Source organism: Somniosus microcephalus, chromosome 24, assembly GCF_052327205.1.
Source record: "Somniosus microcephalus isolate GS21.2 chromosome 24, FLI_Smic_1.0, whole genome shotgun sequence".
NCBI lineage: Eukaryota > Metazoa > Chordata > Chondrichthyes > Squaliformes > Somniosidae > Somniosus > Somniosus microcephalus.
Genome location: NC_141010.1, coordinates 41,309,766 through 41,328,875, shown reverse-complemented (window position 1 = coordinate 41,328,875; position 19,110 = coordinate 41,309,766). Strand labels below are relative to the sequence as shown.

At 45.6% G+C, this 19,110-nt stretch overlaps 1 protein-coding gene across 1 annotated transcript in view; it reads left to right on the top strand.

The window, feature by feature from the left end:
• The first annotated feature begins 5,378 nt into the window (after positions 1 to 5,378).
• LOC147101269 (transcription factor CP2-like protein 1) overlaps positions 5,379 to 19,110 on the top strand; it is a 71,877-nt gene continuing 58,145 nt past the window's right edge. The window contains exons 1-2 of the mRNA XM_085966562.1: positions 5,379 to 5,658; positions 13,361 to 13,512. Coding sequence (XP_085822688.1) covers positions 5,573 to 5,658; positions 13,361 to 13,512 — 238 coding nt within the window. The 5' untranslated portion in view covers positions 5,379 to 5,572. The remainder of the gene's footprint in view (positions 5,659 to 13,360; positions 13,513 to 19,110) is intronic.

Here is a 19,110-nt window from a genome sequence, read left to right as displayed (position 1 = left end):
CCTGGGCCCAGCGACCCGCTCGACATCTACGAGGACGACACGCCTGTGCCACAGCCTATGCGGGACTCGACGCCGGAAGCTCCACTACCCCTGCCGTCGCCACGCCGATCACAGCGGCAGACAAGACCTCCGGAGAGACTCCAATACACTAACTTTTAATACACTTCACCCCGCCGGACTCAATTTTAAACAAGGGGTGAATGTGGTAAACCACTGTTTGTATTCCACTGTGTACATGCCTGGACATGCCTCGGCTGACTCCTCCCACAAGTCCTAGTATAAAGGTGACTGCTCCCCAGCCCCTTTGTATTTCTGGACCGGTCGACCACTCGAGGCAGACCTTCATTCTTTTGTTAATAAAAGCCTTTAGTTACTCTCTTAACTCTCAGTCTTTTATGAGTAATTGATAGCGCATCAGCCCCTCATAATTTTGTACACCTCAATCAGGTCCCCCCTCAGCCTTCTCTACTCTAAGGAAAACAACTCCAGCCTGTCCAGTCTCTCTTCATAGCTGAAGCGTTACAGCCCAGGTAACATCCTGGTGAATCTCCTCTGCACCCTCTCCAATGCAATCACATCCTTCCTATAGTGTGGTGACCAGACCTGTACACAGCATTCCAGCTCTGGCCTAACTAGCGTTTTGTACAGCTCCATCATAACCTCCCTGCTCTTATATCCTATGCCTCGGCTAATGAAGGCAAGTATCCCATATGCATTTTTAACCACCTTATCTACCTGTTCTGCTGCCTTCAGGGATCTATCTCCATGGACACCAAGGTCCCTCTGATCCTCTGTCCTTCCTAGGGTCCTACCATTCATTGTGTATTCCCTTGCCTTGTTAGTCCTCCCAAAATGCATCACCTCACACTTTTCAGGGTTAAATTCCATTTGCCACTGTTCTGCCCATCTAACCAACCCGTCTATATCGTCCTGTAGCCTAAGGCTTCCCTCCTCACTATTAACCACTCCACCAATTTTCGTGTCATCTGCGAACTTACTGATCATACCTCCTACATTCATATCTAAATCATTAATGTACACTACAAACAGCAAAGGACCCAGCACCAATTCCTGCAGTACACCACAGGCTTCCAGTCACAAAAACAACCATCACCCTCTGCCTCCTGCCACTTAGCCAATTTTGGATCCATTGTGCCAAATTGCCCTGCATCCCATGGGCTCTTACCTTCTTGACCAGCCTCCCATGCGGGACTTTGTCAAAAGCCTTACTGAATTCCATGTAGACTACATCAACTGCACTACCCTCATCCACACACCTAGTCACCCCCTTGAAAAATTCAATCAAATTGGTTAGACATGATCTCCCCCTGACAAAGCCATGCTGACTATTCTTGATTAATCCTTGCCTCTCCAAGTGCAGACTAATTCTGTCCCTCAGAATTTTTTCCAATAATTTCCCTACCACTGATATTAGGCTCACTGGCCTGTAATTCCCTGGTTTATCCCTACTACCCTTCTTGAATAGTGATACTACATTAGCTGTCCTCCAGTCCTCTGGTACCTCCCCTGTGGCCAGAAAGGGTTAGGGTTAGGGTAAGGGTTAGGGTTAGGGTTAGGGTTAGGGTTTGTGCCAGAGACCCTGCAATCTCCTCCTTTGCCTCACACAGCAGCCTGGGATACATCTCGTCTAGGCCTGGAGATTTATCCACTTTTAAGCCCGCTAAAACTGCTAGTACCTCCTCCCTCTCAATACTAATTTGTTCAAGTATATCACAATCCCCCTGTCTGATTTCTATGCCTACATCGTCCTTCTCCATAGTGAACACATATGCAAAATATTCATTTAAAACCTCACTTACATCTTCAGGCTCTACACACAGATTGCCACTTTGGTCCCTAATGGGCCCTACTCTTTCCCTGGTTATCCTCTTGCCCTCAATATACTTATAAAACACCTTGGGATTTTCCTTTATTTCGCCCGCCAGTGTTTTTTCATGCCCCCTCTTCGCTCTCCTAATTTCTTTTTTAAGCACCTCCCTGCACTTTCTATACTCCCCTAGGGCTTCCACTGTTTTTAGTCCTTTGTATCTGCCAAAAGCCTCCCTTTTTTTTCTAATCCATTCTTGTATATCCCTTGACATCCAGGGTTCCCTAGGCTTGTTGGTCCCACCCTTGACCTTTACGGGAACATGTTGGTGATGTACTCTATTTCCTTTCTGAAAGACTCCCACTACTCTGATGTGGATTTTCCTACAAGTAGCTGATCCCAGTCCACTTTGGCCAGATCCTGCCTTATCATATAAAAATCGGCCTTCCCCAAATTTAGAACCTTTATTTCCAGTCTATCTTTGCCCTTTTCCATGACTACCTTAAATCTCACTGTATTATGGTCACTGTCACCAAAATGTTCTCCTACGACCACTTGCCCGGCTACATTCCCGAGAATTAGGTCCAGTACCGCCCCCTCTCTTGTAGGACTTTCTACATGCTGGCTCAAAAAGCTCTCCTGGATGCACTTTAAGAATTCCGCACCCTCTAAGCCTTTCATACTCTGACTATCCCAGTTAATATTGGGGAAGTTGAAATCCCCTACTATTATTACACTATTATTTCTACATTTCTCTGAGATTTGCCTACATATCTGTTCCTCTATCTCCCCCTGACTGTTTGGGGGGCTATAGTACACTCCCAGCAAAGTGCTTGCCCCCTTTTTGTTTTTAAGTTCTACCCATATGGCCTCATTAGAGGAACCTGCTAAGATATCATCCCTCCTTACAGCAGTAATTGACTCCTTGATTGATATTGCGACACCCCCCACCTCTTTTACACCCCCCTCTGTCTCACCTGAAGATTTTATACCCCGGAATATTGAGCTGCCAGTCCTGCCCCTCCCTCAACCATGTCTCTGTGATAGCAACAATATCATACTCTCATGTGTTCATCAACACCTTCAACTCATCTGCCTTACTCGCAAGACTCCTTGTATTAAAATAAATGCCATCCAGCCTTGTCATACTCCCTTGTGCCATTACATATTTGCTCTGCCTTCCAGGCTGACTTGTTTTTTCCTCTATATTTGGCTGTGCATCACCCCCTACTATAGCTCCACTCCGTATCCCATCCCCCTGCCAAGTTAGTTTAAACCCCCCGCAACAGTACTAGCAAACCTCCCCGCAAGGATGTTGGTCCCGTTCCGGTTCAGGTGCAACCCGCCCAACTTGTACAGGTCCCACCTTCCCCAGAAGCAGACCCAGTGATCCAGGAAACTAAAGCCCTCCCTCCTGCACCAACGCTTTAGCCACGCATTCATCTGCTCTATCCTCCTATTCCTATACTCACTAGCACGTGGCACTGGGAGTAATCCAGAGATTACAACTTTTTATTCCATGGGCTTCAACTATGCTGGCAAGTCTATTATGTGGCACTTTGTCGAATGCCTTTTGGAAATCCATGTACACCACATCAACCGCATTGCCCTCATCAACCCTTTCTGTTACCTCATCAAAAAACTCGATCAAGTTGGTTAAACACGATTTGCCTTTAACAAATCCTTGCTGGCTTTCCTTAATTAATTCACACTTGTCCAAGTGACTGTTAATTTTGTCCCTGATTACTGTTTCTAAAAGCTTCCCCACTACCGAGGTTAAACTGACTGGCCTGTGGTTGCTGGGTTTATATTTACACTCTTTTTTGAACAATGGTGTAACATATGCAATTATCCAGTCCTCTGGCACCACCCCCATTTCTAAGGAAGATTGGAAGTTTGGAAGATTATGGCCAGTCCGAGGATGCATCCCATCCGGTCCCGGTGACTTATCTACTTTAAGTACAGCCAGCCTTTCTAGTACCTCATCTTTATCAATTTTTACCCCATCCAGTATCTCCTCTACCTCTTCCTTCACTATGTCTATGGCAGCATCTTCTTCCTTGGTTAGGGAGGGAATTCCAGAGCTTAGGGCCTAGGCAGCCGAAGGCACAGCCGTCAATGGTGGAGCGATGAAAATTGGGGATGCGCAAGAGGCCAGAATTGGAGGAGCACGGAGATTTCGGAGGGTTGTAGGGCTGGAGGAAGTTACAGAGATAGGGAGGGGCGAGGTCATGGAGGGGTTGAAAATAAGGATGAGAATTTTTTTAATGAGGCGATGCCGGACCAGGAATCAATGTAGGTCAACGAGCACAGGAGTGATGGGTGAACAGGACTTGGTGCGAGTTACGATACGGCATTTTTTGGATGTGTAAAATAATGCCACATTTTATTGATCTAGAGACAGAGACGTTCCTTGACTAGAAACATGACTAGAAACTAGAAAGAGTAAAGAAAGAGAATGTGTGAGAAATTAAAGAGACATTTATATAGTGCCTTTAACATAGAAATATCCCAAGGGAAAGAAAAAAAATGGGAATAGATAAAGGAGCAGATACCAAGCCATGGATGGAGAGATTAGGAGGAGTGAGCAAAAGCTTCGTCAAAAACATGGGTTTTGAGAAGGTGGGGAGAAAGAACTTGCATTTATATAGCACCTTTCACAACCCCAGGATGCCCCAAAGCGCTTCACAGGCAATGTTGTTATGTAGGGAAGCACGGCAGCCAATTTGCACACAGCAAGCTCCCAGAAACAGCAATGAGATAATGACCAGATGATCTGTGTTTTACTGATGTTAGTTGAGGGCTAAATATTGGCCAGGAAAACTTCCCATCTCTTCTTCGAAACAGTGCCATGGCGTCCAACTGAGTTGGCAGACAAGACCTTGGACTAACATCTCTGCCTAAAGACAGTATCTCTGACAGTTCAGCATTCCCTCGGTACTATACTGGACTGTCAGTTTAGATTATATGCTCAGATTCTAGAGGGGCGGTTTAAACCCACGACCTTCTGATGCAGTTTCAAAAGTACAACCACTGAGACACAATGGGACACAATGGGAGGGTTTTTAGGGAGAGGTCTGCATAACTAAAGGCTCTGTGAGAAATGATGTGATGGAGGGAGTATGAATCCACAAAAGACAGTCGACAGTAGACTAGAAATGAGTGGCTAAATGTTTAAAGCACTCATGACATTCTTCCCTCTACTATTTTAATGGGGCCATTAACCAATTGATTTTAAACAGCCTAGCTCCCCTCTCGAAATAGCAGGCAGTTTACCATACAAAGGACTTAAGTATATTTCTGCCGATATCGTCAGCGATAATTTGTAATCTCATGAAATAAAATGAGACGAAATGAACAGAAAATCAAAAGAAGATTCAGTACAGAAAGAGAGCGCAATTCTTTGTAAAATTCTGTGCCAGAACTTTCTTGTTTCTGGTTTAAGTCAAACTGTTGCAGAAATGTTTTGGGCCAGTGGCCAGGCTTTCCCTGGGCGTGGACTGATCATTCAGCTGAAATGGCGTTTTAATGCAGTGCCCGAGGGGGTTGAGTGGCCTGTATTTTGCATGTAAATTGCTGCTTAGAACTTTCCACCCATTTCCCTCCCACTGCACCTGCTGACAGGCACGGCTTGCAGGATATAAGGACAGGCGTGCAGGTGCTCAGGTTCCAGCTCTGTCGGACCTCCAGCAAACTCCTGCTTGCCCTTGAAACTTTTCCACACTGGAAGTACATAGAAACACCATGTTATACTGGCACAATCAGACAGAGCATTACTGGCCAGCTCAAACAGAACACTACCACCAGTATGTCACTGCCAATGGAGGACGGTGAGTAAGAGCATATTTTAACACATTCTTTCAGTGTAAATCCAGTGCACTGAAGGTTATGTTGAGGTTTTCTTTTTAAAGACTGCTGCTTCGATTTTTCCTTCAAATATCATTGTATCATGAGGTTACCAATTACTCCTGGCAATATCGGCAGATGGCTACAGTATTTACCTGCTAATTAAAGCCTAGTGTGTCAGCTCGCCTCTGGGTCAGAAGGTTGTGGGTTCAAACCTCAAACCTGGGACTTGAGCACAGAAACTAGTCTGACATTACGGAGCAGCAGTGAGGGAGTGCTGCACTGTCGGAGGTGCCGTCCTTTAGATAAGATGTTAAACCGAGCCTCTATCTGCCTGTCGGTATGGTTCAGGTGAAGGCTAAAGATCCCGTGGCACTATCTGAAGAGCAGAGAGCTCCCCTAAGGTGCCAGCATGTTTCTGATTACTGTCTGAGGAGTCGTGTGCTGTGTTTGTCTAAGGGTCACTCCACTTCAGAATAATTCATTGTATGTAAAGTGATGTTTCTGAGTGGCATGATAAGCTGCAAGTCTCTTTTTCTCTAGAAAGTACTGTTGGTGCTATTTATAATATATAAAATTTTCTATGGTATGTTGCATGTCCCTTATTTGGGCATCACCATTTGGTGACACACAGTCACGCCTGCAGCTGCACACTTCTGCCACTAGGTGGAGCTTCACAAGCTCCTGAAGTTGCTGATCCCCTCACCTATACCTATAGAATCACTAATGTGCTGTGAGGGAAATTCAATTTATTGTGACTAGCCACAGGCAACGTAACAAGAAATCCACCAGTTAGTATTTGAGTCTTTTTTTTATTATTCGTTTATGGGATGTGGGCGTCGCTGGTAAGGTCAGTATTTATTGCCCATCCCTAATTTCCCTCGAGAAGGTGGTGGTGAGCCGCCTTCTTGAACCGCTGCAGTCCGTGTGGTGAAGGTACTCCCACAGTGCTGTTGGGGGCGGGGGAGGGGGGGGAGTTCCAGGACTTTGACCCAGCAACGATGAAGGATCGGCGATATACTTCCAAGTCAGGATGGTGTGTGACTTGGAGGGGAACTTGGAGGTGGTGGTGTTCCCATGCGCCTGCTGCCCTTGTCCTTCTAGGTGGAAGAGGTCGCGGGTTTGGGAGGTGCTGCAGAGGAAGCCTTGGCGAGTTGCTGCAGTGCATCTTGTAGATGGTACACACTGCAGCCACGGTACGCCGGTGGTGGAGGGAATGAATGTTTAAGGTGGTGGATGGGGTGCCAATCAAGTGGGCTGCTTTGTCCTGGATGGTGTTGAGCTTCTTGAGTGTTGTTGGAGCTGCACTCATCCAGGCAAGTGGAGAGTATTCCATCACACTCCTGACTTGTGCCGTGTAGATGGTGGAAAGGCTTTGGGAAGTCAGGAGGTGAGGCACTCGCCGCACAATACCTAGCATCTGACCTGCTCTTGTTGCCACAGTATTTGAGTCATTTAGTGGGTTTGTATGACATTTCTCTGTCCAGTATTTTAATGGAAATGTTAACACATTTGCTTTAATTGGATTGAGTCCTCCATTAAAACAGCTGCAGATGACTCCCATGCAAATGCACGAAGCAGTCATAATCTAATGTCACCAACGATGGTGCCTAGGTTTTAAATGTTTATTGAGAGACCGCTTTTAAAAGAAATTCCTTGCTCCTGCTCTGAGGGTGCTGGCTCACGCTGGGGTACCACTCCAGTTACAAGCTTTGCCGTACTTCTGTACCAACCTAGAAAGTGAGAGGCTACCAAATACACCCAAGTCTTGAATCCTGCTCACATACCTGGGGAGCAACTTCTAAAACCTCGATCACACCCCCGGGCAGGGTGCAAGAAAAAGCTTGTCGTTTGGTAGTGATCCCTCTAATCTCCAACCTACCTCTCCATTCCAATCTTTCTTGTCGCTCCCTATTTCATTATTATATATACTATATTATGGTCAATGCTCCTTTACGTTTTCCTCTCTTGATCCTTCTAAGCTTCAGATACACCAGCCCACACACTCCTCCTTCTCACTACATCCAGATTCATCGTACAATCTCTCACACCAACTCATTCTTTACCAGGACCTCAAAACTGTGGAACTGCTCACCTCCCTCCATCTTCCCGTTAATGTGTCAGCTGTGACTCAGTGGGTAACAACCTCACCTCTGGAGTCCTAAAGGTTGTAGGCTCAAGTCCAGCTCCAGAAAGCTGAGTACAATAAATTTTGGCTGATACTCCATGGGAGTGCTGCTGTGTCAAATGTGCTGCCTTTCAAATGAAACATTAAACTGAGGCCCCGTCTGCCCTTTCAGGTGGATGTAAAAGATCCCATGACACTATTTCAAAGAAGAGCAGGGGAGTTATCTCCGGTGTCCTGGCCAATATTTATCCCTCAATCAACATCACTAAAACAGATTATCTGGTCATTATCATATTGCTGTTTGTGGGAGCTTGCTGTGCGCAAATTGGCTGCTGCGTTTCCTACATTACAACAGTGAAAGTACTTCATTGGGTGTAAAGCGTTTTGGGATGTCCTGAGGTCGTGAAAGGCGCTATAGGAATGCAAGTCTTTCATTCTTTTACATTCTTCAGCTTTTTAAAACCCAATTTTGGCTTAATTGCCTAATCACTGCTTCTTGAGTTACCTCAGCCCAATCCTGTCTTTGTATAACCTCCGCACACGTGCACTTACAGCAGTGGCTGCTGGAATAGCAATCAGGAGTGGTAACACTGGCTCTTTTCTCCTCTCACTAGCCCATTAATGTCGGGGCAAGCAGCATCACCTCCACTTCTCCCTTGGTTGAGATCAGTTAACTCAACACACATCCAGGATTGAACCAGGGAAACTTCCTTGTCCGTATGGCTCCATGTTGCATTGTGCCATGTTTAGTCCCTGGCACAATGCAACATGGCAGGCTAAGTACAAAACTTTTATATATTCTAGTGGTTATCCCATGGCATTGCTTGCAGTAAGTTGCTGGTGTATAGGAACAGTAGCAATATAACATGTTATGCAGAATGTATTAATTTGATGCTAAGGTGAAGCTGTGTTCCTTTAAGATCACAACATCTAATTGTTGTTAAGTAAGCACTATGTTAGTTAATCCGATTAAGATGCTGCAGATATTCTGACTCCAGTATTTTCTGTTGCTGGAAAGTTTCTCTGTACACTCAGAAACATTGCCTTTCTTTCTTTATACTTTTTTTTTTAATGTATTGAACAAGTGTGAGACAGGAAATATGAGATAGGAAATGTGATGGACAGAAAATGTGTTTGATATAAAGAAAAAACTTGCATTTATATAGCGCCTTTCCTCAGAGTTTCCCAATGCACTTTACAGCCAATGAATTGCTTTTAAAGTGCAGTTTACATGGCAGCCAATATGTACACAGCAAGATCCGACAACCAACAAATGAGATAAACAACCACTTAATTTATTATTCCACGGAAGCTCAGCGTAAGCTCGAGGAACAGCACCTCATCTTCCGATTAGACACTTTACAGCCTTCCGGACTCAATATCGAGTTCAACAATTTCAGATCATAACCTCGGCCCCTATTACATTTTTATATATTTTTTATTCACACCTTTGGTTTGAGCCTTTTCCCTTTTTTTCTCTCTCCCACATGGCAGCTGTCTCTCACCCTGCCAGCGCATTTCACACTTCATCCAGAGCCATCTATTGTCTCTTTACCTGTCCTATTACCATCTCGTCTCGCCTTGAATATCTCTTAATGTCTCTTCACCTCTCAGACCTTCTCTTTTGTTCTTTCATCCCCTCCCCCATTTCCCAGCCCCCAAACTGGCCTTTTAATCTGTTTCATTTCCTGCTTTTTTCTCAGTTCTGATGAAGGGTTTCGACCTGAAACATTAACTCTATTTCTCTCTCCACGGATGTTGCCTGGCCTGCTGAGTTTTTCCAGCGTTTTCTGTTGTTATGTCGGATTTCCAGCATCCGCAGTATTTTGCTATCGTAATTTATTTTGGTGGTGTTTGTTGAAAGAATGGACATTGACCAGCACACCGAGAGAACTCCCCTGCTCTTTAATTTGTGCCATGGGATCTTTTACTTCCAGCTGAACAGGCAGACTGGGCCTCAGTTAGGCATATGATCTGAAAGATGGCACCTCCGGCAATGCTGCACCCGCTCAGTACTGCATTGATGTGTCATTCCAGATTACGTGGTCAAGTCTTGGAGTGGGGCCTGAACCCACAACATTCTGACTCAGAGGCAAGAGGGCTATCCTTGGCCAGAATACACCGTTTCTATCTCCTGTCACTTTGCCCACAGTTAGTCAGAGAAAATGATATGTGTTTGAGCGTGGGTTCTGTTGTAACAGACTGAGAGAGATTCCAGCAATATCTCTGGAGCAGGCAAGACTAATAGGTTAGCAAAATACTGCGGATGCTGGAAATCCGAAATAACAACAGAAAACGCTGGAAAAACTCAGCAGGCCAGGCAGCATTCGTGGAGAGAGAAACAGAGTTAATGTTTCAGGTCGATGACCCTTCGTCAGAACTGGAAAAAACAGGAAATGGAAAGCAAGTTAGGGGCTGGGAATAGGGGGAGGGGATGAAAGAACAAAAGGGAAGGTCAGTGATAGGATAGAAAGCAGGAGAGATTAAGAGACATTGAGAGACATTAAGAGATATTCAAGGCGAGAGGAGGTGGAAATGGGACAGGTTAAGGAACAAAGGATGGCCCTAGATGGGTGTGAATTGCGCTGGCAGAATAAAGGACAGCTGCCACGTGGGAGAGAAGAAAAAAAGGGGCCAAACAAAAAGTGTGGATTAAAAAAAAGAAGAAAATATATATATGTGATAGGGGTCGAGGTTATGATCTGAAATTGTTGAACTCTATGTTGAGTCCAGAGGGCTGGAGAGTAATAGGTGTTCTTGTAATACTGATTTTTAGAGGTTACAGCGCCACCTGTGGGGAAAGTAAGAATGGCATGCGATACCATTGCCATTACAGCATTATCTACTACAATAAGAAAGAACTTGTATTTATATAGCGCCTTTCACGACCTCAGAACATCCCAAAGCGCTTTAAGACCAATGAAGCATTTTTGAAGTGTAGTCACTATTGCAATGTAGGAAACGCAGCAGCCAATTTGCATACAGCAAGCTCCCACAAACAGCATTGAAACAAATGGCCAGATCATTTATTTTAGGTGTTGGTTGAAGGATAAATATTGCCCAAGACACCGGGGAGAACTCCCCTGCTGTTCTTCGAAATATTGCCATGGGATCTTTTACATCCACCTGAGAGGGCAGACTGGGTCTCGGTTTAACGACTCATCCGAAAGACGGCACCTCTGACAGTGCAGCACTCCCTCAGCACTACACTGGGAGTGTCCGCTGAGATTGCTGTGCTCAAGTGCCTGGAGTGGGACTTGATTTCAATGGACTGAAGACACTACACTGTTACCCATTGATTCTAATGTACCATGTTCCAATCATGTCAAACTCAAAGAACTCGAGGATTTTAATACATTATAGATAGATATGTATATTTTGGTCCAAAAAGCATGGCCCGTATTTTCCAATCGCTGCGCCTCCCGCGGGCGGAGGCCTGCGATCTGGAAAAATCTACGCCCTTACCCGAGGGCTCCCGGGACGCACACGCTTCCGCTCCTGGGCCTCGCTAAACTTGAAGTGTGCAGGACCCACGTATCCCAGGAGCGCACATAGTTCGCAGCATCCCTGGGATCACGTGGGCCAGGGGGAGGCAATCACGGAAGGGAATCTCCCTTCATACATTTGACAGGAAGACCTGTTAAATATATGAATGGAGATCAATTAAAAAAGAGTAAAACTTTAAATACATTTTTTTTTTAATCACATTTTTAAAATGACTTGAAATTACAATAAAATAAGTATTTTAAACCAAAATGTAATTTTTTGAAAAAAATAATTGAAGTTTTTTACAGGGCTAAAAATAAACTTACCTTTGTTTAAAAGTATTTTTAAATGATAAATCAGTGAAAATTTTTTTTTTTTTACTTTTTTCAACTCTTATCCTGGTAAAAGCAGGCCTTACGCCTGCTTTTACCAGGCTTAAGAATTGTAAGGGCTTTCTGCGGGCGGAGGGTCTCCAAAAAGCAAAACTATCCACCCGCAGAGGCCCTTCTCCTGGGCAGCCGGAGGATCTGTCAAGAGCTTTCTTGACAGATTGGAAATGCCGGTTTTCAGCGCATGCGCTGTGCATACCTGAAACTGGCATTTCCGATGTCTCTACGGGTGAGTACACAGCCCGTACACACCTGTAGGGATCGGAATATCCGGGCCATCATGTGTTTTATTTTAGGATCTCAAATTGGAACCAATCACAAAGATTTTAGTAATTCTAAATGAAAATATCAACAGAATATGTTAGCTGAAAGAGAAATTTCTCTTGCGGAGCTAACGAGTGCTAGGTTAATTAATGAGAATTAAGTTATGCAATGTCAGGGACCCTGAGACAGTAAAGAGCACTTGTTCGGAAAGTGAGTGGTTTATTTTGCCTCGCGTGTTTAATTATTATCAAATTTCTCCTGCCCTGTCCTGAAGGTGTTAATTCGTACCAGTGTATGGTTCCATGGTATGCCCTCCGTTACCTAGCCCTAGTGGCCATTCTTCGTGTGTGATCCTAGACAGTGAGCATTGGTAGGCTATTCGACTGTGGAGCCCAATCTGGTCTGCTCCCACACACTTAGGTGTCACTGGATAATGACCAGCAGTGGCGGCTGTGCTGACTTGTCCTCTCCTTGACCTGTGGGTACTGAGCTGAGTTGCAACATCCCTACCATCATCCTGGCCGAGATTATCTAATGCGGTAGAGACAAGAAAGAAAGAAAGACTTACATTTATATAGCGCCTTTCATGACCACCGGACATCTCAAAGCACTTTACAGCCAATGAAATACTTTTGAAGTGTAGTCACTGTTGTAATGTAGAAAATAGAGCAGCCAATTTGCACACAGCAAGCTCCCACAAACAGCAATGTGATAATGACCAGATAATCTGTTTGTGTGATGTTGATTGAGGGATAAATATTGGCCAGGACACCGGAGATAACTCCCCTGCTCTTCTTCAAAATAGTGCCATGGGATCTTTTACGTCCACCTGAGAGGGCAGACGGGGCCTCGGTTTAACGTCTCATCTGAAAGACGGCACCTCCGACAGTGCGGCACTCCCTCAGTACGGCACAGGAGTGTCAGCCCAGAGATTGAACATCAAACCTGCCTGTTCCACGACTCAGCACTACTTAGAATTATACAGCACAGAAGGAGGCCGTCAGCCTGTCATGCCTATGCTGGCTCGTTAAAAGAGCTCTCCAATTAGTCCCACTCCCCTGTTATTTCCCCAAAGCCCTGCAATTCTTTCCTTTTCAAGTATTTATCCAGTTCCCTTCTGATAGTTTCTATTGAATCTGATTCCACCGCCCTTTCAGATATGGCCCACCTCACTGTTAGTGAAGCTAAAAATAATACTTCATTGACTGTAAAGCGCTTTGGGGGCATCCTGATGTTGTGAAAGGCGCTGTATAAATGCAAATTCTTTCTCTCTTTCAGTCTCATGAGAAATTTATTGCATCACAGAGACAGGTAGACAATGAAACCTCACTTTACGTTACACTGCATATCAGCAATAGCAAAATAGTGAAAGTTTTACACTGCTCAGTGAAGTGACTGCAAGTTCTCTTCTTGTTCCAGTGACATGCTGCCGTTACCGCTCTTCAAGCACGAAGAGTCCACTCTCTCTACAGACCAGGAGTCCAGTGCCGTCACATTCCAGTATGTCCTTGGCGCAGCCACCTCGCCTGCTGTTAAACTGCACGAGGAGACCCTCACCTACCTTAACCAAGGTACAGTGAGATGCAAAGCGGGTGAATTACAAAGACAGGCATGGAAGAGGAAGGCCATCGGGACATCCTAGCTGAAGCATCCAAATAAAACCTTGCACTCCACCCCTCTGGCAAAGGGATTCTCTCTCCACTAACCTACCCAAAAGCCTATTTCACTCTTTCTGTAAAGCAGAATTTCTTGACGTCAATTCAAAATTAGTCTTTTACTAGTTTGAATCCCCCTTGACCTGCTGTCACGGTTTAGTTTGAAGTCATGTTCTGGATTTGACTTATGTTTATCATTTATTATCTTACATCTCACTATGAGGTCCTCAATCATCTCCTTTCAAGGCTGAAGAGCCTAAAGTCCCTTCAATCTTTCCTCATAAGTCAGTCTTTGTTTAGATGTAGGGTTTGCAAGCAACATGATGCTACTGCTCTACAAGCTGGTTGACTTATTTGCTTCCCATTGCTGAATATTTCACACTAAGTGTTCTTACAATTATCATTATCATTTTCCTCCTCACTAATTTTCTCCCCTCATCTCCTGAAGATGTTCACTCCTTGTTAGGTAGCCTCTTGCACTTTGTACAAGTGGCAAAACTGATGTGGGATCCTGGACATCGGAGTGTTGGCAGGTGATTTGCTTTTGGCACAACATCACAGCTAATCTCAATCCTGTTTTCCTTCAGCGTCCACTTTCAACAGGGATCTCTGGATAATAATCAGCAACAACTTGCAATTATATAGTGCCTTTAATGTAGTAAATCATACCAAGGCACTTCACAGGAGCGTTATCAAACAAAATTTGACACCGAGCCACATATGGAGCTATTAGGATATTAGGACAGCTTGGTCAAAGAGATAGTTTTTTAGAAGCATCTTCAAGGAGGAGAGACAGGTAGAGAGGCATAGAGGTTTAGGGAGGGAATTCCAGAGCTTAGATCCTAGGCAGCTGAACACACGGCTGCCAATGGTAGAGCTTTGGAATTAGGGGATGTGCAAGCACCAGAATTGGAGGAGCGCAGAGATCTTGGAGGGTTGTGGGGCTGGAGATGGTTACAGAGATAGGGAGGGGAGAGGCCGTGGAGTGGGAACTCCTGGTTGACTTTCCCCTTTGGACTCTGTGGTGTATGTAACCGTTCCACCTTTAAGAGAACTATTTTAAGAGATGCACTACTTTATCTTGGCTGCTGTATACTGTAATACCGGTGGTGACCACACCGGTATATAAGTGCTGTGTAATGATTTATTGGGCAGTTCAGCCTGACCTTCGACTAGTAAAGACCTGTTGAATTTATTCTTGTGGTCTGTGTGCAGTGATTCTTATTAACAATAACTAGAACACACAGACTTAACAGTGGCGACGATGACAATCTTACCCTGCGGCAGAGATATATCCAAGGCAGTTTAACGGGCGTCGAGAAGAGGCATCCGCCCTCATCATCCTGCTGAGAAAAGACTCGGGTCTGAAGAGCAAGGAAGAATCCTGACACGAAGCCTTCCATCAGCAACAGACAGTGATCATCCCTTCTACCATGGTGGTGGGTAAGCCGATCAGCGCCGAGCAGCAAGTCGGCCACGTTGGCTGTGAAGTAGGGGAGGGAAAAACGGAGGATATAAGGGCGGAGAACTCGACCACGGCCGGGGAAAAGAGCCGGACAGAAGTCGGGGCCAGAGGCGCTGAGACTGGGGCAGCGTAAGGCACGGGAGCTGCGGTGAATGCAAACGCAGCCGGTGTAAAAGACCGGGCTGCAAGCGGGCTGGGAGATGCAACAGCGTCGAGAGAGAGCTCGACCGCGACCGGGGAAAAAGGCCGGGCAGCTACCGAGGCCGCGAGGTGCGGGAGAAAATAAAAATAATTTTTAAAAAACCGCGGAGAACTCAGCCGCAGCCGGGGAAAAGGACCAGATTGCAAGAGGGGCTGGGAGGCACGATTTGAGAACCGCTGGGGAGGGCGAATGCAGCAATACTGCAATCGCCATTACAGCCAGCGGGGGAGAAAGGCAAACGCGGGAAGCCGCCATTTTCGTAGGCGGGGGAAGAAGACAAGCGCGGGAAACCGCCATTTTGAAAAAAAAAATAAAAGAAAAATTTCTTTTTGTTTCTCAAGAAGATTGCGAGGATGCCTAAGCGTGGTAACATCAACGATTTCGATGCCGATGTTGAAGATTGGGCCACGTATGTAGAACGCATAGAGATTTATTGTAAGGCAAATAAAATATCAGATGAAGATAAAGCACTAACCTTACTAAACTCAATGGGTGCGAAGACATACGGGCTATTGAAGCATCTTCTATCACCAGCTAAACCGGCGGATCAGACTTTCGCTAATATTGTTGCTGTCCTGAGAAATCATTTGAACCCCACACCGCTGATGTTAGCGGAACGATTTAAATTTTATGCGAGAACGCAACTGAAAGAGGAAAGCAACGCGGAGTATTTAATTGAACTGCGTAAGCTAGCGAAATACTGTCAGTTTGGGGAAAGACTGACAGAGGCACTGAGAGACAAATTCGTGTGTGGATTGTCGAAAGAAGGAACACAAAAGCGGCTGCTTGAAGAGAATGATCTTACACTTGATAAGGCTGTCACTATTGCAGCATCGCACGAAGCCGCAGCGAGAGGCACTGCGGAAATGCAGCTGAAGGCAGCGGTACTCAGCGTAGATCAAATGGCTTTGGGTACAGCTAAATGTTATCGTTGTGGAAAGACAACACACGATCAGAACCAAAGCTGGTTTAAAAATCAGGAATGTAGAAAATGTGGCAAGTTTGGTCACATAGCTAAAGTATGCCGGTCAGGAAAGAAGACCAGCAACAAAAAGTCACCGCAGGAAAAGTGCAGAAAGGTACATAAGGTGGCTGAGAAGAGTTCGGATGAACAGAATTCGGATTCAGACTCCAACAGCAAGGAACTGGGTAGTCTGAGAATTCACAATGTGAGTAAGGAAGCTGACCTACAAACTATCTGGGTCACACTTCAGATAGCAGGAGTCCAAGTGAAGATGGAATTGGACACCGGATCGGCATTGACGGTCATGAATAAGCAAGATTACAAAAGGTTATTCACACATATTCCCCTACGGGATACGGAGATAGTATTGTAGACATACACGGGGCAAAGAGTATACCCCATCGGAAAGATAAAAGTCAAGGTGGTACACAAGGGCAAAGAACACCAAGGAATGGACTTATATGTACTACCTGAGGGAGGTCCACCACTTCTGGGACGGGAGTGGATCAGGAAAATAAATATGGACTGGCACTCCCTAAAAGCAATAACGGTAGATTCCGGAAAAAAAGATGTCAAACCTGAACGATTGTCCAGAATATTGGATGAGGCTAAAGAGGTGTTCCAACAGGGACTGGGAACACTGAGAGGAATTACGGCAAAAATCAAGATTGCAGAACATGCAAACCCAAAATTTTTCAAAGCCAGACCGGTACCTTATGCGATACGACCTGCTGTGAAAGCTGAGCTGGAAGGGCTAGAACGTTCAGGAGTACTGTCTAAGGTGGACTGGAGTGAGTGGGCCATGCCCATTGTTCCCGTCATGAAGCGTTCATCGAGTAACAAGCCAGGGGAACCGGGGAAGGTTCGCATCTGTGGAGACTTCAAGATCACGGTTAATCCGGTGCTTCACACGGTGCAATATCCGCTTCCGCGGATTGAGGATATCTTTGCTTCATTGTCTGGCGGGAAACACTTCACCAAGATAGACCTGGCGCAAGTGTACTTACAGATGGAAGTTGAGGAAGAGTCGCGCCAGTATCTCACAATCAACACGCACAGAGGCTTGTATCGATATAATAGATTGGTTTTTGGAGTGGCTTCGGCTCCAGCAATTTGGCAGAGGGCCATGGAGCAGGTATTACAGGGAATTCCAAGCACTCAATGTTACTTGGACGATATCCCGATTACAGGAGATGACGATGAGGAACACCTTGCAAATTTGAAACTGGTGCTCACCAGATTGAAGGAATATGGACTTCGAGTTAATCGCCAGAAATGTGAGTTCTTTCAGAAACGGATCTCGTACTGTGGTCATGTCATTGACCAGGAGGGGCTGCACAAGTCACCTGACAAGATCGAAGCTGTTGTGAAGGCTCCCACTCCGGAAAATGTATCCCAGTTGAGGTCGTTCCTAGGGTTGATTAACTATTACCATAAGTTTCTGCCAAATCTATCCACGGTGCTGCACCCGCTGAACGCTCTTTTGCAGAAAGAAATACCATGGAAGTGGAGCGAGGACTGTAAGAAGGCCTTTCGCAAAAGCAAGGCATTGATCACCTCAGAGGAAGTGTTGGCTCACTTCAACCCAACGCTACCTATTCGTTTAGCTTGTGATGCTTCTCCTTATGGTATTGGAGCAGTACTCTCACACAAGTTGCCAAATGGCTTGGAAAGGCCAGTTGCATTTGCATCCAGATCATTGACCTCCGCTGAGCGCAACTATGCTCAGATAGATAGGGAGGCTCTCAGCCTTGTGTGGGGAGTAAAGAAGTTTAATCATTACCTGCAGGGCCAGAAGTTTACACTGCTGACAGACCACCAGCCGTTGGTATCCATTTTTAACCCTAAGAAGGGTGTTTCGGTGATGACAGCACAGAGGCTCCAGAGATGGTCCCTTTTCCTAGGGGCACATCAATATCAGATAGAATTCAAAGGTACAAAGCAGCATGGTAATGCTGATGGGCTGTCGCGCCTGCCACTACCTACTGAGGAGGAGGCACCGACGGTTGACCCGGTGGAGTTATTTCACTCGACCATCATCGAATGTTTACCTGTCACCAATGCAAATATTGAAAGGGAGACTAGGAATGACCCGACACTGTCCCGGGTCTACGAATTGACAGTAAAGGGATGGCCAGCCCATGGTGATCCACTGTTACCGGCATTCTCAGCAAGACGAGAACAGCTGTCCATCTGTCAGGGAACATTGATGTATGGAACAAGGGTGATTATCCCTCCTAAGTTAAGAGAGAGAGTTCTAAAAGAACTACATGAAGGTCATCTGGGGGGAGTCAAGGTGAAAAGCCTTGCTAGGGCTTATGTGTGGTGGCCGGGTATCGACCAACAGATAGAGGATCTGACGAAAAGCTGCTCAGGGTGCCAAAAAGTCCCAAATGCACCTCCAATTGCACCGCTGCATCCATGGGAATGGCCTTCAACCCCATGGCAACGTGTACATATTGACTTTGCTGGTCCATTCATGGACTCCATGTTTTTAATTGCGGTGGACGCACATTCTAAATGGCCAGAAGTGATTAAAATGACTACCACTACCTCGGAGAAGACGATCGCGGTGCTAAGAACGATATTTGCAAGAAATGGATTGCCAGAGCAAATATGTTCAGACAACGGATCACAGTTCGTGTCAGAGGAATTCCAGAAATTCCTGAAGAAGAATGGGGTGAAACATTATACCTCTGCCCCATATCATCCAGCTACGAATGGGCTGGCCGAGAGGTTTGTACAGACGTTCAAAAAGGCAATAAAGGCCATGAGCGAAGATCAGATTCCACTGCAACACAAGGTGGACAATTTCCTACTGGCATATCGAAACGCCACCCATGCAACAACAAACCAAAGTCCTGCCATGATGTTCTATAACAG